Raw genomic sequence first — 21371 nt, forward strand, 5'->3', positions numbered from 1 at the left:
GTCTCTCTATGGGGTACTACTTTTGCTGATTCTGGAGAACCACACTATTTATGGGTGAAAAATTCAAGTATTTGCACAGCATTTGTTAGTGAATGATACTCCAAAAGCGTGTCTGGAATAGACATGCTCTTCACATGGTGCTGCTCTATGGACGTAAGTAGGTGTCAAGTGTCCATGAGGAAAATACGTATTTTGTTACAAATTTATTCTCTGCCCTTAACTAGAAATCTTGTTTCTAAAATATAGTGCAAATACTGTTTCACAAATACTTCAGAAATGGAGGTAAGCGTGATTCCTGGGATTTAGGAACTGTGCTGGGACTGAAGGGTCATCAGCCTTGGCCAAGAGACTTCACCACCACCTACACTAAGATTTTAGCTGTTTAGTCTTGAGTCATTCATCCCCAAGGTCACGGAGACACAGAAAGAGACATGCTATTGCCTGACATCTTACAAAATCAGGTACACTACAGGAAAATTAATAGGAAGTGTTTACAATACACTACCATTGTCATGGGGATGAATTTTACACCCACTCTTCATGGTTATAAATTACTTCACTAGGCAACAGTGGCAAAACGCAACAACTGTGATCAAATTTTTCTCTCTTTCTTAGATCCAAAAACAGATCCAAATTCTGTTTTCATTATTATTATTATGAAAAACTGTTTTCATTAAAAAACAGTCTACAATCTTCATGCATTCATGAATATAAGCACTCCTGTCTTTTAAACAGGAATCATTAAGATAACATTCGAGGCAATGGCTGTAGCTCCTTGCTGATTTATTCATGCTTATATGCTCTATCTCATATGAAATAAACTAAATTTCATGTTCTCTGGCTGTGATGAAATCAAGGAATCATGTTTACTCGGAGCTAGAATACAGCAGGATCAGGCCTGAATGTGGAAGACTGCACCACGCATTACATTGCTCATGCTATGACACAGTGGCTGGGTAGATGGGGAGAGCAGTAGTGTGGAGGCTGAGTTAGTTGTGTTGAAGAAAGATGGTGGGTCATTTGTGGAGGCACAAAATAATTGTCATTGGTGGATGCCACAATGTTACCATGTGCTGATTTCAGACACCAAAATGAAGGTTCAGGCATGTGGCTTGCTTGATGCTCAGCAAAAATCACACATGATGACCAGAAACTAAAATACGGGTGGCAAGTGGGCAATTAAACCTCCCAGAACCAATTCACAAATGTATGCTGAGCATCAGTTTTTATCAAAAATGTGTCCTACTTTTGCTAATCATTTTACTCAATTCAGTCTGTTTGTTTGCAAGGAAAGTAATATAGATGTTTAAAATCCTTGTGATTACTGTTCGTTTTGATATTTGAGCCTTACTGTGTCTCTGTTTCAGGGAGAAAGAGGCAACATTGGTCCACCAGGTTCAAAGGTGGGAAATTTATAAACTTGATTTAAAGCCTCAGTAATTTCTTCTCAGTTGCCTTTCTTCTCTTAATCTACTCATGGTATCTTGTTCTGGTTCTTCACTATCCTCTTTGGAAAGGTAATTTCCCTAATGTGCATGGAATGTACTTCTCAAGCTGTAGTTTGTATTAGTTGTCTAACTCACCCCATGCGCCAGTGTGCAACCCAGACCTGCTGCTCTGGACTAGTGCAGCTTCTAGACATGAGACCTGATTGGCAGAGAAACCTGACAGTTTATACTGCTTTGCACGGTATTAGTACTGAAATGGATGGATTGGAGTTCCTTGGTATCTCACCTTTCTTCTCTGTCATGTCTACTCTGGTAAGCTTCTGTAATGTGCTGCTGTTTGACAGGCTCTGGCTGACTTGTGTGGCTTCTGCAGGCAAAAGTCAGCAGAGGGAGATGTTGTGACTCACAGAAAAACACGAAAAGCTAAAAAAAGTGAAATTAAATTATAAAATAAAATGGAAAGGAAAGGGAAGAGGAGAGGAGAGGAGAGGAGAGGAGAGGAGAGGAGAGGAGAGGAGAGGAGAGGAGAGGAGAGGAGAGGAGAGGAGAGGAGAGGAGAGGAGAGGAGAGGAGAGGAGAGGAGAGGAGAGGAGAGGAGAGGAGAGGAGAGGAGAGGAGAGGAGAGGAGAGGAGAAGGAGAAAGAAAAAGAGAAAAAGAGAAAAAGAGAAAAAGAGAAAGAAAAAGAGAAAGAAAAAGAGAAAGACAAAGGAAAAGGAAAAGGAAAAGGAAAAGGAAAAGGAAAAGGAAAAGGAAAAGGAAAAGGAAAAAAAGAAAAGAAGAAAGGCTTTTGACAAGGGCAGGTAGGGACAGGACAAGGGGGAACAGCTTTAAACTGACAGAGGGGAGACTGAGATGGAATTTCAGGAAGAAGTTCTTCCCTGTGAGGGTGGTGAGGTCCTGGCACAGGTTGCCCAGAGAAGCTGTGGCTGTCCCATCCCAGGCAGTATTCAAGGCCAGGTTGGACAAGACTTTGAACAACCTGCTCTAGTGGAAAGTGTCCCATGGCAGGATGCTTGGAGGTATATGATCTTTAAGGGCCCTTTTAACTCAAACCATTCTATGGTTTCATGATTTGGGACAGCACCGAAATTAAGAGTTGCTCTAGGAAACAAGATAAAAGCAATTATGAATCAACCTTTTGCTTGCTGAATGTCTACTTGAATTTCATCACAGTCTTCTAGCAACATCTGCTTGTTTATTAAAAAACAAAAACAAAAAACCACAACAATAAAATAATGTAGCAGGACTCTGTTGCCCTAAATTCCATCTGGTGTACATATTTTGATATTGCCATTTCACAGATATATTTATCAGCATGATCATTAAAAGCTGATGTATAGGACAGTGGTTTTATTCTTTTTATTTTATTTTATTACAGATTATATTCTTAATTATTATACCAAAAAGTGTTTTGTTCTCCTTGTTCTAGTAGTTGTTACTCTTGATGTGAAAGATAAATTTCAAACATGTATATGTTGCAAGTAGAGTGACTGCAGTGATATTAAAAATCATCTATCTCTTCAATCTTCGGATGAAAGATATATCTTAGTCCTCTTACATTTGACCAAATAGCTACATTCTTAAAATATGGAGGGAGTTAGAAATAAGGATGTCTCTGATACATTGTTTATAGTAAAACATCCTGCCTATCCTGAGTCTTTGATTCCAAATCAAATTTCATTAGGAAAATCAACTGGTGAAGTTATCCAGCATTTATAATAGCAGGAAGCTGATCTGCAGGCACCAACATGCCTGAAATGACAGCATTCTTTTGAAGAAATGCTGGTGATTCGAGGTTATTTCCTCTGCTCCATTACCTTTGCCGCACATAGATATATATAATTTCCTACAAGCATTAGAGAGAATTAAGTCCCAAGTACCATTTTTACTAGTCACGTAGGTGCCCAGATACTTGTACTTGTGTAAGTGCCTAAATCTGTTAGCATTCAGAGATGCTTTTTTTCCTGCACGTCTATAAAATGAAAACTGAAGTACCTCAGAAATTGTGTTATATTAATGAACTGTTTATTCCTGAACCACATGCTTTGCTGATCACAGACAAAAATAGAAATAACAGTGAGAATATCCTTTTAGACATATTAAATCTTTTATGCTAATGCTTCTGTAGAATGGCATAAGAAGAGAGGATTTTGCATCCTATGAAGTGTTAATTTGAATTTCTTCTATCACAACAGAAATGCAGCAGAGAATACCATTTTACTTTGGATTCTTTGCAACTTTGTTGCTCTTTAAGACACTTCTGTAGAGCGTTAGATAATTCTCAAAGGTTTTATTGGGTCACATCCTTCCTTATGTCCCTGTATCATGCCTCCAACAGTGTCAAAAGCATAATCAGTTTGAGCAGTTGCTTAGATGTAATTTGACCTTATAAAAGGGCAAGTACTATATCATAGTTCTCCTGACTTCAACAATTTGTGATCCAGGGACTTTCTCAGCAAGAAATTATTTCTGAACCGCAACTGAATCTCTAACTCTTAAACTAGAGCAGGGGCTATCAAGCAACTCCCATCTACGTTCAATGCCTCTGTCTCCTCTTTGTCCAGCCTGAGAGTACTTAGCTGAAGGGTAGAAATAACCCATTAGATGTATCTTGGGAGAAAGCAACAGAATTCACCCTTTTGCTAAGCAGAGGTGGGAGCATTGGAGAATGATTAAAGACGCATTAAAAATACCCATCCTATGAAGAGGGGGAAACTGCAGAAGTGCTAACCCACCCCCTAGTTCATTCAGAAACATACTGTGTCCCTCCCAAAAGTGGCAGCCTTCTGCTTGAATTAAACTGAGTATAATTTGGAGAGAATAATAGTAAATTTGTTGTTGCAGGGAATGCCAGGTACAGACGGAAAACCAGGCTTTCCTGGCATCGCTGGACATCCTGGAGATGTGGTGAGTAGGGCTGTCATAATCTGTGATTACATAACACACAGTGGCACTCAGATCTATGTCTTAAGGATCAGCGGGAGCCCTAACACCACTTGCCAGCAGGATGTGGAGAGAAGGGCCTGGATTTGCCCTACTTAACCTGGAGCAGTTACCTCAGACACTAAATACAAGAACAGTGTTCCTTGTATTTGTCTCCTTCACCAGTCAGAAGTGATACAGGCTTCTCCAGAGGCTAGTTCTGATTCTTCAGTGCTCCTTTTGCTTGTAATTATGCAGACATCAGCTCTGCTTTTAATTAAAGGGAAGCCAACAGGCTCATAAGTGATTTTAATTTATTTCTCATGCTTAAGATCTCCGAGGATTACAGAGCTCTTTGGCTGTGAAGTCCCAAGGCTCATCCCCTGACACCTTCTTCTCACTGGTGCCAGATAAACTGTCTGTGTCCCCAGCATAGAGTTGTGCTGTGCAATGAGGGGCTGATTAAGCTTAGAAATAACCTGTCTGAAAATGACTGTTCAGCTCACCTGTGTTCCCCTTCCCAGTTCATTGGGCTATACCAGACAGAATTGAGGTGACTAATGTTGAAAAGGGAAGGAGCAGCCAGGCATGGCAGAGCAATGTAGGGAAGGAAAAGCTTGTAGAATTAATCCCCAACTAATGAAATGTTGTGTGCCCATTTGCTTCTGGTCATCTGTGAACTCTTGTCAAATGTGCTGGGAAATACTTTTTAACATCAGATCCTCAGAGGATGTGAGTTGAAACCAGCTGGCCCCATCTGTGATTTGAGTGAGCCCCTGGGGACTGAGCATTCTATACCTGCATTTTACTGATGTGCTTTTTTGAAGCTGAAGAAAGCACACATTTACGATTTTTCCTTTTAAATCACTTAGCTCATTTTTCTAATCCAATGCAGGGTCCAAAAGGAGAGAAGGGTGACCCAGGACCTCAGGTGAGATTGTGTGGGTTTCATTCCTTCTGAGAAACATATGTTAAAAGTAATACTTAGTGAATGTTTTTTTTTCCATCTTTAATGTTTTTGAAATAGGGTGTACCAGGACAGGATGGGAACAGTATCGTGGGCCCACCTGGACCACCAGGACCACCAGGACCAATCATAGCTATACCTGAGGTGAGTGTGTTTGTCAAGCATTAAAGTCTCTGTAATTCATCTTACAGGGAAGAGGGCACAAATGGTTAAAAACTGGCAAATTTGTTCAGGTCATGAGTCTATTCCTTATAACAAGAATATCTCAATATGTCTCTATACCAAGTGGATTTGTTTTGAAAAGACAAAATAGGAAGGCACGTTGGTGAAGAGCTTGCATGAAGAGCTTGCATACAAGAATCACAAGGTCACAGTGAGAGCTTCTCTCCAGGTGATTCTGCAGGAGTTGTGAACATCAAACAAAAAATAAACAGAGAAATACAAGCTGTGGAAGTCTGACAAAGCAAGGTACCTGAGACATAGCAGTATGTAGGAGAGAGACACATTGTGTTTTCTGACAGGTGTCCACTCTACAAACCAGAGCATTGACTCTGGTGTGGAAGCAACAGACAAAAGTACCAAAGCATAAAATGCTAGAAGCTCATAAAAACTGTCCAATATCCTTTAGCTGTATGTACATTTTCAGTCAGTTTTGTTCTGTGTACATCATTTACAAAATCAATACTAGTTAGCTAGTCTAGTAGGCTAGAGATTAAAAGGAATCCCATTTCAAACTCACAACAAAAATGTTTGTAACTGGCATGATATGACATTAAAATCTGGAGAAACTGTGAGTTGTTGCAAGAAATTCTTCACCTCTGAGAGATGAAGGTGTCTAAAACAGCCAGACTCACCCGCAGGAATGCATATAATAACAGTAAGAAGTGATTTGTGATTGCAAGTAACAAAAATGCCCACCTGAGAAATCTGTTAGGGGAAGCTGGGTACCAACATTATCTGAAATGTGAGATACACATAAGATTCTTAGTTGAATGAAACAACTGGGCTTTCACTTAGGCTTCTGCTACTGATAGCAAATATAGCATAAGTTGGCATCCCATAGCCCACATAACCAGAGGTGTGGGGTTTTTTTATTTGGTATCCACACAGAATCTTAGGATTTAAAATCCTAAGATACCAAGATACTAAGATCTTGGATGAGCAGCATTATAGATTCACAGAAATGTTGGGTGGAAGAGGCTTCTAAAGATCATCTAGCTCAAAGTCCTGCTCGAAGTGGCACTGTCACACGCTCTACAATTCATCATGTTTCTCTTGGAACTTCTGGGAAATTCCTTAATAGCTGTGACAGAAATGTTGGTGTAAAATTCATGTTCTTTCTTGCAGTCTACCAAGGTGTCACTCTGGGGTCTTAGCTCCTATCAGTGACTAAACAGCTCTGCAGTAATAATGAACCTGAATGTGTTGCTCCTTAGCTCATTAATACTTGAAGAAACACTATGAGAGCCTCAGAGGGAGGACAGTGTGCAGAAGAAATGTAAAAAGATTATTGAAGCTGACAGAACAAACTAATGATGGCAGTTTGCAGGAGGCTGCATGGCTCACTACATTTTGTGATAGTCACAGCCCCCGTGTCTAATGCTATGTCTGAAAAAATCTAACATGCATCCTCTGGATTCCTCAGGACTTCTGGATGAACTGCTTTCACCATGCGTTACAGAAATGCATAGAGCCTTGTAGAAGCTGTATTGCATTAGGTATATTACAAACCCATTTCAAAACTCATTTCAAAACCCATTTCCTTCTCTAAATGCCTTGGAATTCAGCAAGTAAGCTCTCTCACAAAATAGCGAGCATAATATACATGGTGTTACTTCCATTTGTAGCAAACAGGTATTCAAGAGGGGTACAGCAAGAGCCATCTACCCTCACATGCTCCAAATCCTCTATACTGTTAATCAGATGATTTCTCTGAGGACTTGTCATACTGCATTTTGATGCAGCTAGGGGGTGTATGTAAGTATATGTCACTATGTATGACACCGAGTTCTATCTACCTCGCAAATGCTTGTATAACAGGACCTTTGGTTACTATACATTTGCTGAGATAGAAGATTAATTTATCCAAATACACTTTGCTGACTCAGTCTCTCACCTTGGAAAGGACTACTGCAAGCAAACCTATCAATTGCAATTGGAACAACAGAACTAAAACAAATACCAGCACCAGCTGTTGTAATGTGGATATTGGCTTGATGTGGGTAGAGCAGCTGAGATAATTAAGTGATCTAAGCGAACCACGGGCCAGTTAGAGAGATCACTCACTGGGTCAGGGACTATTAGTTCACTCATTTAACCATTGTGTAGCCAACGACAACAATACTTCTTGGGCTATGCAAGACCAATGGCTTGATCAGAATTGGAAGGAAGTTTTATTATGAAGGGCTATGTGGTTACAGCTAAACAGATTTTATGCTGCTCAATCATAATAAAACAAATTAAAGAGCTGGTGCAGTTTCAGTATATATTAATATCTGATGTGGACAGCTGTGGCTTAGGGCCAGGACTCACCAGTATTTGGTCAATAGCACATTGATTGAACTGCACCGGAAAGCAGACCTTGGTTTCCTCCTCATTTAACTTGTCTCTATGTGAACTGAGGGGATTTGATTCCTTCAGGATACACTTCTAACCCTGTGAATAGACATGATAAGATAAAATTGAGGTCTGCAGTAGAACCTAGCCATTTCCAGGCTAGGTTCTTGCAGTACCTTCCAACACTGTGGGTCTCAAGGGCTTGCACTCATCCGTTGCCTCCTGTTGCAGGTCAGAAGTCTGTTCTCCAATGTCATGCTTAAAAAAGTGTCTCTTTAGTTTGCTGCTGTTTGATATTAAAAAATACTGAAACCAGTATTCCTCATTCTATATTGGCCACTTTCCTCTTTTGGAACATAATCTTTAATGCTCAGTGTGTTTTCATGCATAGAATCATGATAACCAAGAAAATCATGTTAATTGTTACTGCGATTTTATCATATCAATTTAGTTGACAACAGTACAGAAATAGAGAAATTTTACTGGATTGAAATTTAAAACTTTAAAAAAATTATCTATTGTTGCCTTTATCCATCCATACTTTAGGTACCAGAACTGAATAAAAGGTCTGGAGAAAGGTTAATGCTGGGGGTATAAAGCAGATGTCAGAAAATTTTGTTTCCTGTGTCCTTTCTGTAATTGTAATACAGGCATATTCACACCATTTGGGTACAAAGCTGAAGGTTTGCTTAGAACCCAACCCAGAAAAATCACACTAAAAACTATTGTTTCTTCCTCTTCTTAACGGTGAAAAAAATACAAAAAACAATGTCCTTACTTTGTAGTTACCACTTTCTGGACTGATTTTATGTGTTGAAAAGTTATGTTGCTGGATTGTTGCTATTAAAGCAGCTTGCACATCCAAAAAGGAAGATAAATGACTCTTTACCTGGAGCAGGCTGTGAAAAGTGCAATCTTTTTCTCTAATCAACTTCCTTACATCCTCACATCCTCTATTTTCCTATTTTCTTCAGCACTGCATACAGTTTTCTGACTTCCAACCACATTTTTCATCTGCAGCAGGACTCCAGTCATAAAACAGATGAAGTGCCTGATCCCAAGCTCAGCAAAGCTTTTGGGATTCTTTGCACTGAGTTCAATAAAGTTTGGATTGAGCCCAAAAAGAATGAATACTGAGTAATTCCACAATGAAAAGACAGTGTAAATGCAGGGTTCCTGGATTTCTGCCACCAGTTGTAGATAAAGCAAAACAGTTGAGCAGCAAGACTCTTATTATTGTCATGAAAGTAACAGCCCATGTCTTACTCCCTTTCTGGGCCATTTAGAGCTGGGAATAGTGGGACCAATGGCATTGTGCTACCCCTGGAGCAATGCAACAGAAAGATCATGTGGTTTGGGAGTTGGAGTGCTGCCTGCAGGACTTAAACTGTCTTTTTCTTTGACAGTTTTCCAGTGTTTTTTGTAGAACATGAGGACAGTGAGCAGGTAACAACACCCAGTAAAAGTAACAGGCTTTAGCTGCATGAATCATAGTGCCAGCATGACCTCAAAGTACAGAAAGCTGACTACATACTGCCATGATCAAATGACATAGGACATGACAGGACAGCACAGGATATGTGATGTGACCAAGCACATCTGTTCTCTTTTGTGTCCTCATTCACAACCCAGATTAGAAAAATAGAATTCAGAGACTCATAGTTCAAAGTGACCTCTGGAGGCCATATGGCTACACCTCCTATACAAAGCAGAGGTAGCTTCAATCTTTCTTCCTGTATACTCTACTCATAACAAATGTTGCAAAAGATGGTGATCTGATAGCATTGACCTGCACATGGTTACAAGCAGAAGAGGCATTCAGATTTCACAACATCTCAGTGCCAACACACTCGTGCTAAGTGAGTCGCTGGCACCTGAAGGCATGCCCTGCCCTAGCCTTGTGAAATTCAGAAGCTATTAATTACATTTAATGGGAATAGTGCTGCACGCAGTGCCTTGTATCAAAATGGGTGTCATGGTTTGCCTGCTGAACAAATGGACTAGTTCAAGCCTCTAAGGATATTCAGTACATATTTCTGAATCAAAAATAAGGCTAAACTATCACACAATAAACAGGATTGTTGAAGTGAAAGAAATGAAAAAAAAAAGGCAAAAACTGAGTGAGGATCAGTTCACCTACAACATACGCGTGGAGCTAGAACTTACATATTATCTGTCCTGAACTGTAATATATGACCATATGATATAGTACTGGAAACACCTTTTTAAACCAGAAAGGCAGCTATCTGAAACCAAAATGAAAGCCTAATGTTGTGGTTTAACCATGGTTGGCAACTAAGTACCACACAACTGCTCGCTCAGCCCCCCAGCCTGGTGGGATGGGAAGGAAAATCAGAAAAAAAGGTAAAATCTGTGGATTGAGATAGGAACAGTTTAATAATTGAAATAAAATAGTTAAAAAAGATAAATAATAATGATGATAAAAAGAGAGACAACAAAAAGAGAGAGAGAAATCAGACCCAGGAAAGGTGATGCACAACTCAGTTGCTCACCACCTGATGAACAGTACCCAGCCAGACCCAAGCAGCAATCTCCCCTTCTGGGTGTCTCTCCCCAGTTTATATATGGACATGACTTGCTGTATTATGGAATATCCCTTTAGCTAGTTTGGGTCAGGTGTCCTGTCTCTGCTCCCTCCCAGCTTCTTGTACCCCTTTGCACTGGCAGAGCATGAGACTGAAAAGTCCCTGATCAGGATAAGTGCTACTGAGCAAGAACACACATCAGTGTGTTATCAGCATTGTTCTCAGACTAAAGCTGAAGCAGGATGAATATGGTCAGATCAATTCCCTATCTTAGAATGCCAGTGACATATTGGAGTATAAAACATCCATTTGGTCTTTATCTTGCTGAGGAGAAATGAATTCAGGCTGCAACATTTAATGTCATCGTTTTCTAATTGAGTTTTCAGTTGAAGTTTTGAAAGCATTCTGAGATCCTTACATAAGAAGTGTAAAATGAATTCTAGGTTTTGTTACTCCAGGTGTAACAGAAATTAGAAGTAGAGAGCCTTTTCTGTGGCCTTATTTGTGGTTTTCTTCCCACATTTACTAAGGGATACTCTAACTTCTTAAACATCTATGTGTGCCCTAGCTAATCAATTTGAAATAACCTGTTCCTTAACCACTTTTTTAGCTACTACTCAATGATACAGATGGAATTTTAAACTTTACTGGAATTAAAGGACTTCTTGGGCCTCCAGTGAGTATATGCTGCTTTATTAAATCTTCAGATTTGTTCTATCTTCTCTGCCCCTTTTAAGTGTCAGCTAGAGCTGAGTTTCACATGCTTTAGAATTGGGCTCCTGCTAACTTCAGCATTAAGCTTTGTGGAATTATTTCAGGGCAGAACTGAATACTGTGTGAATGAATTACTTATAAACATTTGCATCAAAGAATCTGAATCTGAGCTATATGCTCAGAATGACATGAATGTGGGACTGATATAAAATTAGGGACCAAGATTTACATAGCATTTGTTCCTTTTTTTTTTTATTCTTGTTTTTCAAGTCGTAAAATGTTGGGATATATTTTGTTCAGTTCTCCTTCAGAAAAATTTTAATCCCCCCAAAATGAAGCATCTTACTTCACTAGTTTCATTTTGGACTGTTGTTTGCGTTATTATATTTTGTTTTCTTGTTTCTGAGCAGAATTCTCTCCACCACATTCAATCCCTCATGAAACAAGACCAGAACTTGTGTACATGGTAGCAGAATTCCACTTGACATAGCTGTAGTTTGAAAAAAAAAAAAAAAAATCATGTACCTTATTAATACAGGTGTCCTAAACCAAATATTTACTGAATCTATCAGTGAACTGGAAAGAAGGGCATTAGCTCCAGTAACAGCTTTTAACCTTTGTCTGTTAGCCTAGTGTGCCTTTTTATACTTGTCACATGGTAGAAATAAATCATATTATTGTGGCTGCATCTAGCTGTGCTTATGGTAAAATACCTTTCAAGGAAGGGTATTTTGATGTGTTTCCTAAAGACTTGAGTCTCCTAATCCCTGACCGTAGTAGAGCGCCAGATAGAATGGGCCCTCTTGTGTGAGCTCTCTCACTGCAGGTAGTAGCAATTCCCACTTGATAGCAAAACCTAGTTGATAGGTTCTCAAAATAACATAGACAAGTGTACTCATGGGCAGAAATGTATTGATTTGTAATGGTTATTACAGTCCCAAGAGAAAGAACCAGGTCCTGTAGCTCAAACTGCCGTTGCAATTGGAAAGATCTTTGAACCTTAACCTCTGAGCTCACCCTAGTCAGGAAAGAAGTGCAGTCTTACATTTGTTTGGGTAATACACATCAAGGTGATATGAACTAAAACTAAAGGGTCTCTTTGCAGATATCACAGTGGGCCAATCATAAATATGCCCAGTACAAATCTAAATCCATAATCCATGTTTCTATTCATAGCCTATTGCACACTCTTTTTTTATGTCTACAGACAACCAGGAGCAAATTGACAAAGGTGGGAGGGCTACTATCATCTCTGTGCTAGAACCTGGAAAAGATTCAGAGGAGGCTGAATTATGGTTGTATGCCTTTCATATGTGGAAAATGTCACTTGTCTTCAGCCTTTCCTAGATCTCTGCCTGTTCAATTTTGGGAAGTAAATGATAATGTCCCACAAAATTTAGAAGCATAGCTCATTGTGGAGTGCTCACAAATTTAGCACTGGCTGAATGAAGTTCTTACACCAGTTTCAGATCAGTCAATATTTACAACACATGGAAAATGCATACTCTCTTTTGTAAGTCTAATACACTTTTACAAGGGGTTTTGCATTTTGCAGGGGCCAGATGGCAAGCCAGGTCTACCAGGATTTCCTGTAAGTACTGTTCCTTGGATTTGAGAAAGTATTTTTCAATATCACTTAATATTTTAAAAGAATTATCTTGTACAGAATTCACAAAAAGTGTAACATATTTTCATATTGGAGACTGTAGGTGTTCATGGAATCAAAAGCTGTGGTAGAAATTAACTCTGCTGTAAATGAACTATACTAGGATATGTACACCATGTCTTTCTGCTTATCTCCAAATCAGTTCTGTAGCAAACATAATAGACTCTAACAAGAAAATGCTACCTAAGAAAAAGACCAGTGCCACTTTAGGAGGGATAAATGGAACAAATGGACTTCTAAAAGTTATCTTCATATGTATATGTAGTTATAGTTTTCTTTAGACTCTTTTTGTCCCCACGACAGAGTACAGTAAAGCCCTATGAGGTGTACCTTTTTTATTTCATCCTTTAGGAAACATTTGTTATTTTTTTATAATAACATACCAAGGCTACCACGTAAGTATTGCACAGCCGTAGTATCAAAAGGTGCCTTATATTGTTCTACCTACTTGCTCAGACTGACACACCATATAAACATTACCTGGCTTGTGACTTCAGATAGTATTGTTTATACTATTATATTTATATTCTATATAATGTGATAGAATTATTTTCCCTTGTTAGGGTTGTTTCCCAGTTCAGATGCATCCATATGATCTCAGGATACTTTGTCTATTGCCTGAGAATAACTAAGGAGAAAACTGGGAAAGCTGACAAACAATGTTGATAAAATGCTGGCAAATCTCCCAAAATTCTACAGAAGGTTGTTTACTAGGTCCTGGGTATTATATACTGCAAAGGAAGATGACAGGGGCAACTCCTTAAAAATACTTTTCATTTGAAAAGGAGCTGATAATGTTTAGAAAATGATGTAATGAATTCTTACTCTCTCATTTACAGAATTTCTACAGATCTGAAAATACCATTCTTGTTCTTAACTCAGGTCTTTTCTTTATCTCTTAACCAATGCAGAAATTGTGTGAAAATTAGTTATTGGTGGGTAAAAAATTGCTTCTGAGTGCACTGATAATGGAAGATTGTAAAACAAAACTGTGGTCTGAGTGGAATGGTTTCACCACAGAAACTACATATTTTTCAAATGTATTATCTCTATTTCAGATTAAGACTTTTTTAATAAAAATATAGCTTTATAAATCCTGTTGAACATCATTCTGGCTGAATAACTGTGGAGGGAGGGAGGGTAAAGTAAGGAGGAAATAGAGAATTTCAGGCTTAATTTCCACTGTTATTAATGTTTACATATTTCTCTTTGTAAATGTATCATCTACACTGTGATAAACATCAGGGGGAGGTTGGTTGTTCTTTTTAACAGATTCTCCCTAAATGATATTTGCTTTAGGGAATACTTTGATTCAGACAGCAATTTAGTCTTGTAAGACTTCTTCGATTGCAACCAGACTGACTAAAACTAAGGTTTTCCAGTTATTTGCAATTCCATTTAGTCTAATGGCCTAGTTCCATATTCTTAGCAAATATCACTATGGATTTATGTATTTGTTTTTTGTTTAGGGCCCTCGGGGACCAAAGGGTGATACTGGTTTGCCTGGACCACAAGGACCCAAAGGACAACAAGTAAGAAAGAGGAAATGCATAAGGAAAAGTACATGCTGCAAAATGTGTTAGATAACAAATATTTAGTGACATTAAAAGTTTAATGATTCTAATTTTACTAAGGATTGGGATGTTAATAAGTTCACATGAAGAATTTAGTAAGTGGAAGTTGAAAGAGTTCAAAAAATACCTTGATATAATACCACTGAGAGCTAAGATTCCTGCCTCAGTGTTGGGATACCGCAGTACAGTGTGTGTTTATCAGAATAAGTTTATAAAAACATCAAACATGAGGTGAGCTCTTCTTGCAAGTTAATTGTCTTTCCTGAAACCCTGAGATCCTAAAAGAAAGGCCAAATAAAAAAAAAAAAAAATAAAAAAAAGATTAATCTTCCTTCTCCTCGCTTGGCACAGAGGGCTTTGCCTACAGAATGAAGACTGCAGTTTTCCATTCCCAAAGAAAGCAAAGACTTGGGGAGCTCTCTCTTTAAGTTCCTTTCTCTGATTTCTGCACAACAGTGTTTATCTGATAGCACTGGTGAGACAGACCAAGGACTGACTCTGCTATTTACAAAACATCGCTGCTGTTCTGTTTTTCTTCCCCTTCTCACCCACCTGCAGGAAGCAGGGGAGAGGAACATCGAAGTTATTACAATCTTGGGGATAACAAAAAACAAAACCAAAACCACTTCCTCTTTTAAGTATCCGACCTCATTTTCTCACAAGTAATAGGAAGGCTTGGAAATGGTTAATTGTGGTTTGAAATGTGACTGGATGAACAGCATCTAATTGCTCAGATGAAAACATCTCCACAAAAACAAGCCCCCTTTTGTCATAAGGACTCTGTGCTTTTATGGAGTGCATAAAATAATCAAACTTAACCTTAAAACCAGTTGGGTGTTTTTTTGGTTTGTGTTATGGGTTTTTTTAATCTGTTGGTTTTTTTTATTAGCTTATGCTGTCCGCACTGGAAGGAACACAAAACTTTGAAGCCATTATGTTTTGTGCCCATTAATGACATAGTGATGTTTCTGAGGCATGAACACCATGTTATGCTCAAGAATTATGAACTGGGAACCACAATGAAGCTGCACAGACACCAAGGAGCATTTTGCTTTAAGGCTCAGGAGATGCTTCTGTTGGCAACATTAGATCCAGAAAATCTCACAGAAGATAAAGACAGTGAAGCTAAGCCTGAGGAAGACGCCAAAGTATCCTAAGTATTCTCAGGGAAACTCCAAAGACTCCAAGTATTTAAGAACCTGAAAGAGGAACTGAGTTATAGCACTTCCCACTCAGCAGAAGTGCTGTATCCTGGGCCGTCAGAAACGCAATTGTTAGTTTCAAGCCATGTTTGTTTCATAAGAGATCTTAGGACAGCTATTATACCCAGATGCCTGAGCTAGGAGGACTAAAGTTACTGCTGAAAGATCCAGAGTGGGAACCGTGCACTGGCACTGGGGAATGATAATTCATGGTTGTAGTGCCATTATTCAATGGAATTACCCCTTGAAGAAGTGGAATGCAGAAGATCATAATTTGAATGCGGGAGATTAGTCTTCATTAAAGGCAATGAAAATGCATCATGCCAGGCACATAGAGAGAATGATTCATGCTTTCTTGATCGTAAAATCAGGACAATCAGTGTTCTATCAAGATTTCACATTTCCAGCAGTATTTCCTGAGCCATATCTAAGTACACAAGAAGACACCAATAGCCTGTTTTACCTTGGCAGAGCACAGTATGTTTCACTTAGGTACTTTACTGATAGCTGTCAGAAGTCTTTCTTAAAAAATGAGTATTTATTCATCCCAGGTTGATTTGCAGGAGCAGGATGTGTTTAGTGTACTCTATTATACTTTAATAGTGTAATATAGTAATAGTGTAATAGTTTAATCATTTCAAGAAAGATCAACCCTTTTCTTCCCCAGAATCAAGCTTCACTCTACTCATATTGACACCACTTTGTTTGATATCACAGTATCTGCCATGCTTCAAACAGCAGTAATGCTGCTTTGACTTCTGATTCAATTGAGAACTGTTTTGTAAGCACTGTAAAATTACTTTGATAATCACAGGGTGAAAAGGGAGAACCAGGAGCTATCATTGCCGCTGATGGATCTTTAACTGAATTATTAGGAAGAAAAGGGGAGAAGGTGAGCTAACATTGTGTTGTGTTCTGCCAGAATGTTTGGTGGCCCTGTTACCAGCCACCTCTGCCTGGGGATACTGCAGGAGTTCTCCCTGTCATTGTTCTGTGTGTGTCTGTCCTCAACAGGGTGAAGCTGGAGTGGTGGGACCGGTGGGACCAATGGTAAGACATTTCCAAAGATGAGTGGAGTCTTTTTCTATTTTGCTTTGGTTTTACAGATTATAGTAAACATAAAGGTAGTTTGCTTTAGGTTTACATTCCTTCTGAGTAGGGATGATAAGGAGTATTCTTCCTTCAGGATAATCAATGTCCTTAAGAAAAGAATGTGGTTGTTACATATGCGGTGCTGTAAACTACTGACAATTCAGAATTTAATTCTGGTAGCACAAATGTATCTGTTACTACCTTAAATAGTGAAATATAGTCAGAGCTAGAAACTTACATAACTTACGACTCTGAATGAACTGAGTTTGTTTAGCCCTGAAGATAAAAGGATAAGAGGAGCTCTATTTGCTCCCTGTTGCTGCCTGAAAGGGAATTACAGAAGAAACAAAGTCAGGTCCTTCTCAGAGGTGCACAGGAAAAAAAAGAGTGCCAATGATCGCAAGTTCCAGCAAGGGAAAATCCAATTAGATATGAAAAAAAAAAATACAATAAAGGTAGTTAAACACAGAAATTGTGCTCAGAGAGATGGTGGATTGTCGAAGAAGGTGCTTCGCAGCATGACCTAACTTGGAAGTTTGTCTTGCTTTAAGGAAGAGGTGTTACTAGATAACCTCTAATGATCCCTTCCAATCTAAATTATTCTCTATTTCTATTATTGATCATAAACCAACTGACTGCATCAGGCTCTGGTTCTGTTGATGCCAATAATTTGCAACTGCCTTGGATTCTGAGGAAGCTGCAAATTGGGTAGTAGAGTCAGAACACTCACAGAAATCAGAATTCTGAGGCCTCCTTTCAGGTACTTGTCCTGATATTTTTGACAGGACACAGAATGTTGCAGAAAAGCACAAGAAATTAGTTATAAAGTAAGAACAGAACAGTTGGCCAGACTCAGAAGTATTAGAGCAGGAATTAATTTCTTCTAATCTAATATTCTAAAGATCAAGGATATTGAACGTTTCTTTGCTTCTGCTTTTGATGTAGCCCTGTCTCTGCTGTGCCTAAGAGAATGTTAGTAGATGGTGTCATTTCTGTGAACCAAGTTTGTAGGAGATTCTGCCATCAGTTTCTGCAGTCTTTAAAGCAGGCTAACTGGGTGTGCTGAGTAATTGCTTTCTTAATTACTGTGTATCAAAATACCTTGAGGGGTCTATCCTAACTTACTGCAAGGAAAGTTCCTTTTCTTCTCCTTGAATTACTGCAAGATAAGTCTATACTATCACCTTGACATAGAATCATACAGTAATTTTGAATGGAAGTGAACTTCAGAGATTATCTAGTCTACACCAGTGTCCAAAGCAGATCTGTTTGGCTCAGGGACTTGCCTAGTTGAGTCTTCGACATCTCTCAGGAGACACACTCTATAGCCCCTCTGGACAGCACATTCCAGTATTTGACAACCTTCAGGGTTAAAAAAAGAAATAATATTTTCCTTATATTTATTTTGAATTTCTCATGTTGTAGCCTGTGTTCCTTGCCTATCATCCTATTGCTGTGTACCAGCCAGGACATGTCCTTTCCTATCAGCTCCAAACTGTGTGTTGACATCTCCTTTTGTACTGCTACAAGATGCTTCATGCAGTTCAGCATGCAGACAAGGCCGTTCAGAGGAAGTTCTTGCCAGCACTGGTGTGATTGATTACTCTGTAAGACAATTTGGCCCAAAGGACCTGTCTCAAGACTTTGCTCAGCCAGTTCCTCTTCTTAGTGCAGAACTTCAATTTGATCATCACTGCTAATGTGGATGATTCGTTTTGGTGTTGTCTCAGAGAAAACATCCCTTTGTAGTCAGTGGGAGTCCTGTGCAACAAAAATATATAGACTTCAGCATGCTGGGCCAGAGCTTTTGTGGCATAACTTATCACAATTTTCACTATGATGGTCCTATTGCATTTTGCACAAAGTAAAACACTGGCCCAAGAACAGCTTTTTGGCAGCAGGGGACTCTGATCATTGGAGCACAAGGAGCTGCAGAGAAGTACTGATTTGGCAGATGAGAGCTAGGGATAGTCAGGAGCTTAGTACTGTTACCAGATAAAGCAGAAGAGACAGACTGAATCCAGCCTCCTGCTACAGGGGAAATGAGAATCTTTTACCTGTCAATTATGCTGTTCACTGTCAGTGAAACAGACCATCGCACATTGCTGAACAGGAGCCCTTAGTAAGAACCACAGTGTCAATCTGCTCAAATCAACTCTGCTGTTGTAAATTAAATCTTCTTTTCTGGTAAGCAGTCTCCTGTGGCTTCCTCTTTCACTTCTAACTGTGACTCCTGGCTTCTGTCAGGGGTGGGCAGGCACTTTGACAGAGGAAATAGTAAAGGTGGCTCCAGCATGCTCAACTCTCATGCTGTTGATGTTGATTTAAAGTCCCAGTTACAGCACGAGATCCAGACACTTCTCTTGATTAGAAACAGACTTTTTTAATAGTTTAAATCATCTTCATTTCTCAGTAAAGCTCAGATTTGCATATTCTTTAAAGTCTCAAATACCTGAAAGTGAAATACAAAAATACCCCACAGCATTTTGGATTTCTGTTTTTTTTCAGATCCCATTATTGGATATGGCATCACAGAAGGATAGGCTGAATTATTTTGAAATTCTAGGGGCATGATATTGAAATTCACATCTGCCAGAGTCCACCAGATTGCCTGCTTTAGACACAGCCATTATCTTTGATCATACAGGCAGGAATCACCTTCAAACAGGACATGAAAGAGAAGTTTAATAAAGGTCCTACCAACTTCGAACATTTCCAGCTGCCATTAGATTTCAATTCTGATTACAGTGGTGATGTTTTAAATCAATATGTTCAAGTGTTAACCATTTCCAAATTTCATTTCTAATCCAGTCTTAAATTTTGGCACAATAAAATTACAACAGTTAATCCATTAATTTCAGCTTGATGCTAAGATAAATCACATCATCATAACCAGATAAATATTCTATTAATGTACATACGTCACTTTCCAGCAAAATGATACCACATAAAGGCAAGGACAAATAAATAAATAAATTCATATGCCCAGGCTGGCAAGAGGCCTGTAGAAGCCTGGCACCGTATGAATTCTCAGGCTGATCCACAAACATTTCCTCATAGGGCGTAATTCAAAAATAATTAGAAAAAGAAAGCAAAACAAAAAGGAGATGTACAAAGCATACACAGCTAACTGCCTTTTTTCTACTGACCAAAACATTTAATTTTCCCTTTATACATGGTGACTCAGTTTTGAAGTGCACACCCTACAAATGGCTGAGAGTTCAGACTTTATTTCTGACAACAGTCTTTTCCAAGCCAGAGCTGACTGTTACATGCAGGCCTCAGCTTCTGAGATCATTCAGCAGAGCAGGGAGAGAGGACATTCTGTGCTTTCACTGCAGATGATCACAGACTTATTTTTAATGCAAATATAAAACTATGCCTCTTATTCTAAATAATGAAAATATATGTCAAATATATGTTTTATATGCTCTTCATAACCACATTTTCTTTTTTGTCCAGGGACCAATAGGACCTACTGGACCTAAAGGAGAGCTTGGTTTTCCAGGACGTCCAGTATGTATTATGCTCTCAAGTGGAATAAAGATAGAGGGGCTTGCTTCTGACACATACTACACTATTTCTACTAATTTCAGGGCCGCCCAGGACTGAATGGACTGAGAGGTGTGAAAGGTGATCGAGGTGACTCATTTAATGTAAGTTCTTAAATATTGCAATTGGTTGAAGAAAAAATCCCTTTAAAATCTGAAGTCTGATTTATATGAGTTCCTTTAAAATGATGAGAGGACTCAAAATGTGAAACAATCTAGAAATAATTATATGTTTCTGCTCCTTTTCCTATCTGATAACAATTGTTTAAAAGTCAATTTCTGTGTCCATCTGGACAGTTCTTGAAGACATACATAGCTGCATCAGCTCCCAGGTGTAACAATCATATGTGTGATGCACTGTTACCACAGCTAAATAATAGTGAATTATCTGGGATTGCAGATTCTTTCTATATATCAAAGACTCCCTGGTCCAGGCCATCAGTAGGACTCCTCATCATGTGAACATACTCCCATAGGCTCAGCTATCTAGCACAGGTGTAAACAGCACTTGGGCATATCATAGTGAAGTGGAATCCACTCTGCTAACAATGAGATACTTGCTAAGACTTAGTACCTGTTTTAGTTGTCATGTACATGTATCCAGAATAATGACCACTGCATACACGATAGCATATCTGTGCCCACATACAACCTGTAATTATGGAATGATAAGTGATGAATCAAGCTCCTGGTGTTGCAAGTCTGTTCTTCTGAAAAGACTTCATACAAGTGGTCTCAGGGCAAACATGAGGACTGGACTACACAGTAATAAACACTGCTGAGCATAAGCAACAAATTTCACAATAGCAGAGTAATTTGTGTGGTTGTCCTGATGTCATGGGCAACCTGTGTTAGAAGAATTGGTACTCATTCCACAAGAGCAGCTAAGAATATTTCATCTGCATCAGAGACATGCCAGTAAAAAAGCCAAACATATTTTACTGTGATAGCATGGGATCAGATAGGCATCAGAAGAGGGGATCTAGTCAGTATAACTATTTCAGTAGAGCACCTTTTGTAAATTAATTCTGTTGTATGACTTTTCTTGTTCTATTTTGTTTAAAATAAAAAAATATATGGCACACAAACTGCAAAGCACAAGTATATTTTCTATCTGGACAATAAAGAGAGA

The 21371-nt window shown here is 38.9% G+C and overlaps 1 protein-coding gene across 3 annotated transcripts in view; it reads left to right on the forward strand.

Annotated features, from left to right (window-relative positions):
- Positions 1-21371, forward strand: part of LOC133208464 (collagen alpha-1(XV) chain-like) — a 113702-nt gene that overhangs the window by 67463 nt on the left and 24868 nt on the right. For 2 of the 3 annotated variants that reach the window (XM_061346327.1, XM_061346326.1), the window contains exons 18-28: positions 1368-1403; positions 4294-4356; positions 5267-5302; positions 5399-5482; positions 11051-11116; positions 12710-12745; positions 14290-14352; positions 16411-16488; positions 16611-16646; positions 20151-20204; positions 20285-20344. In XM_061346327.1, coding sequence (XP_061202311.1) covers positions 1368-1403; positions 4294-4356; positions 5267-5302; positions 5399-5482; positions 11051-11116; positions 12710-12745; positions 14290-14352; positions 16411-16488; positions 16611-16646; positions 20151-20204; positions 20285-20344 — 612 coding nt within the window. The remainder of the gene's footprint in view (positions 1-1367; positions 1404-4293; positions 4357-5266; positions 5303-5398; positions 5483-11050; positions 11117-12709; positions 12746-14289; positions 14353-16410; positions 16489-16610; positions 16647-20150; positions 20205-20284; positions 20345-21371) is intronic. The other variant, XM_061346328.1, reaches the window with a different exon arrangement.

This window comes from Neopsephotus bourkii, unplaced genomic scaffold (genome assembly GCF_033783945.1).
Source record: "Neopsephotus bourkii isolate Nb327-2 ecotype Australia unplaced genomic scaffold, CSIRO-AGI_Nbou_v1 NB_272, whole genome shotgun sequence".
In the NCBI taxonomy this organism is placed as follows: domain Eukaryota; kingdom Metazoa; phylum Chordata; class Aves; order Psittaciformes; family Psittacidae; genus Neopsephotus; species Neopsephotus bourkii.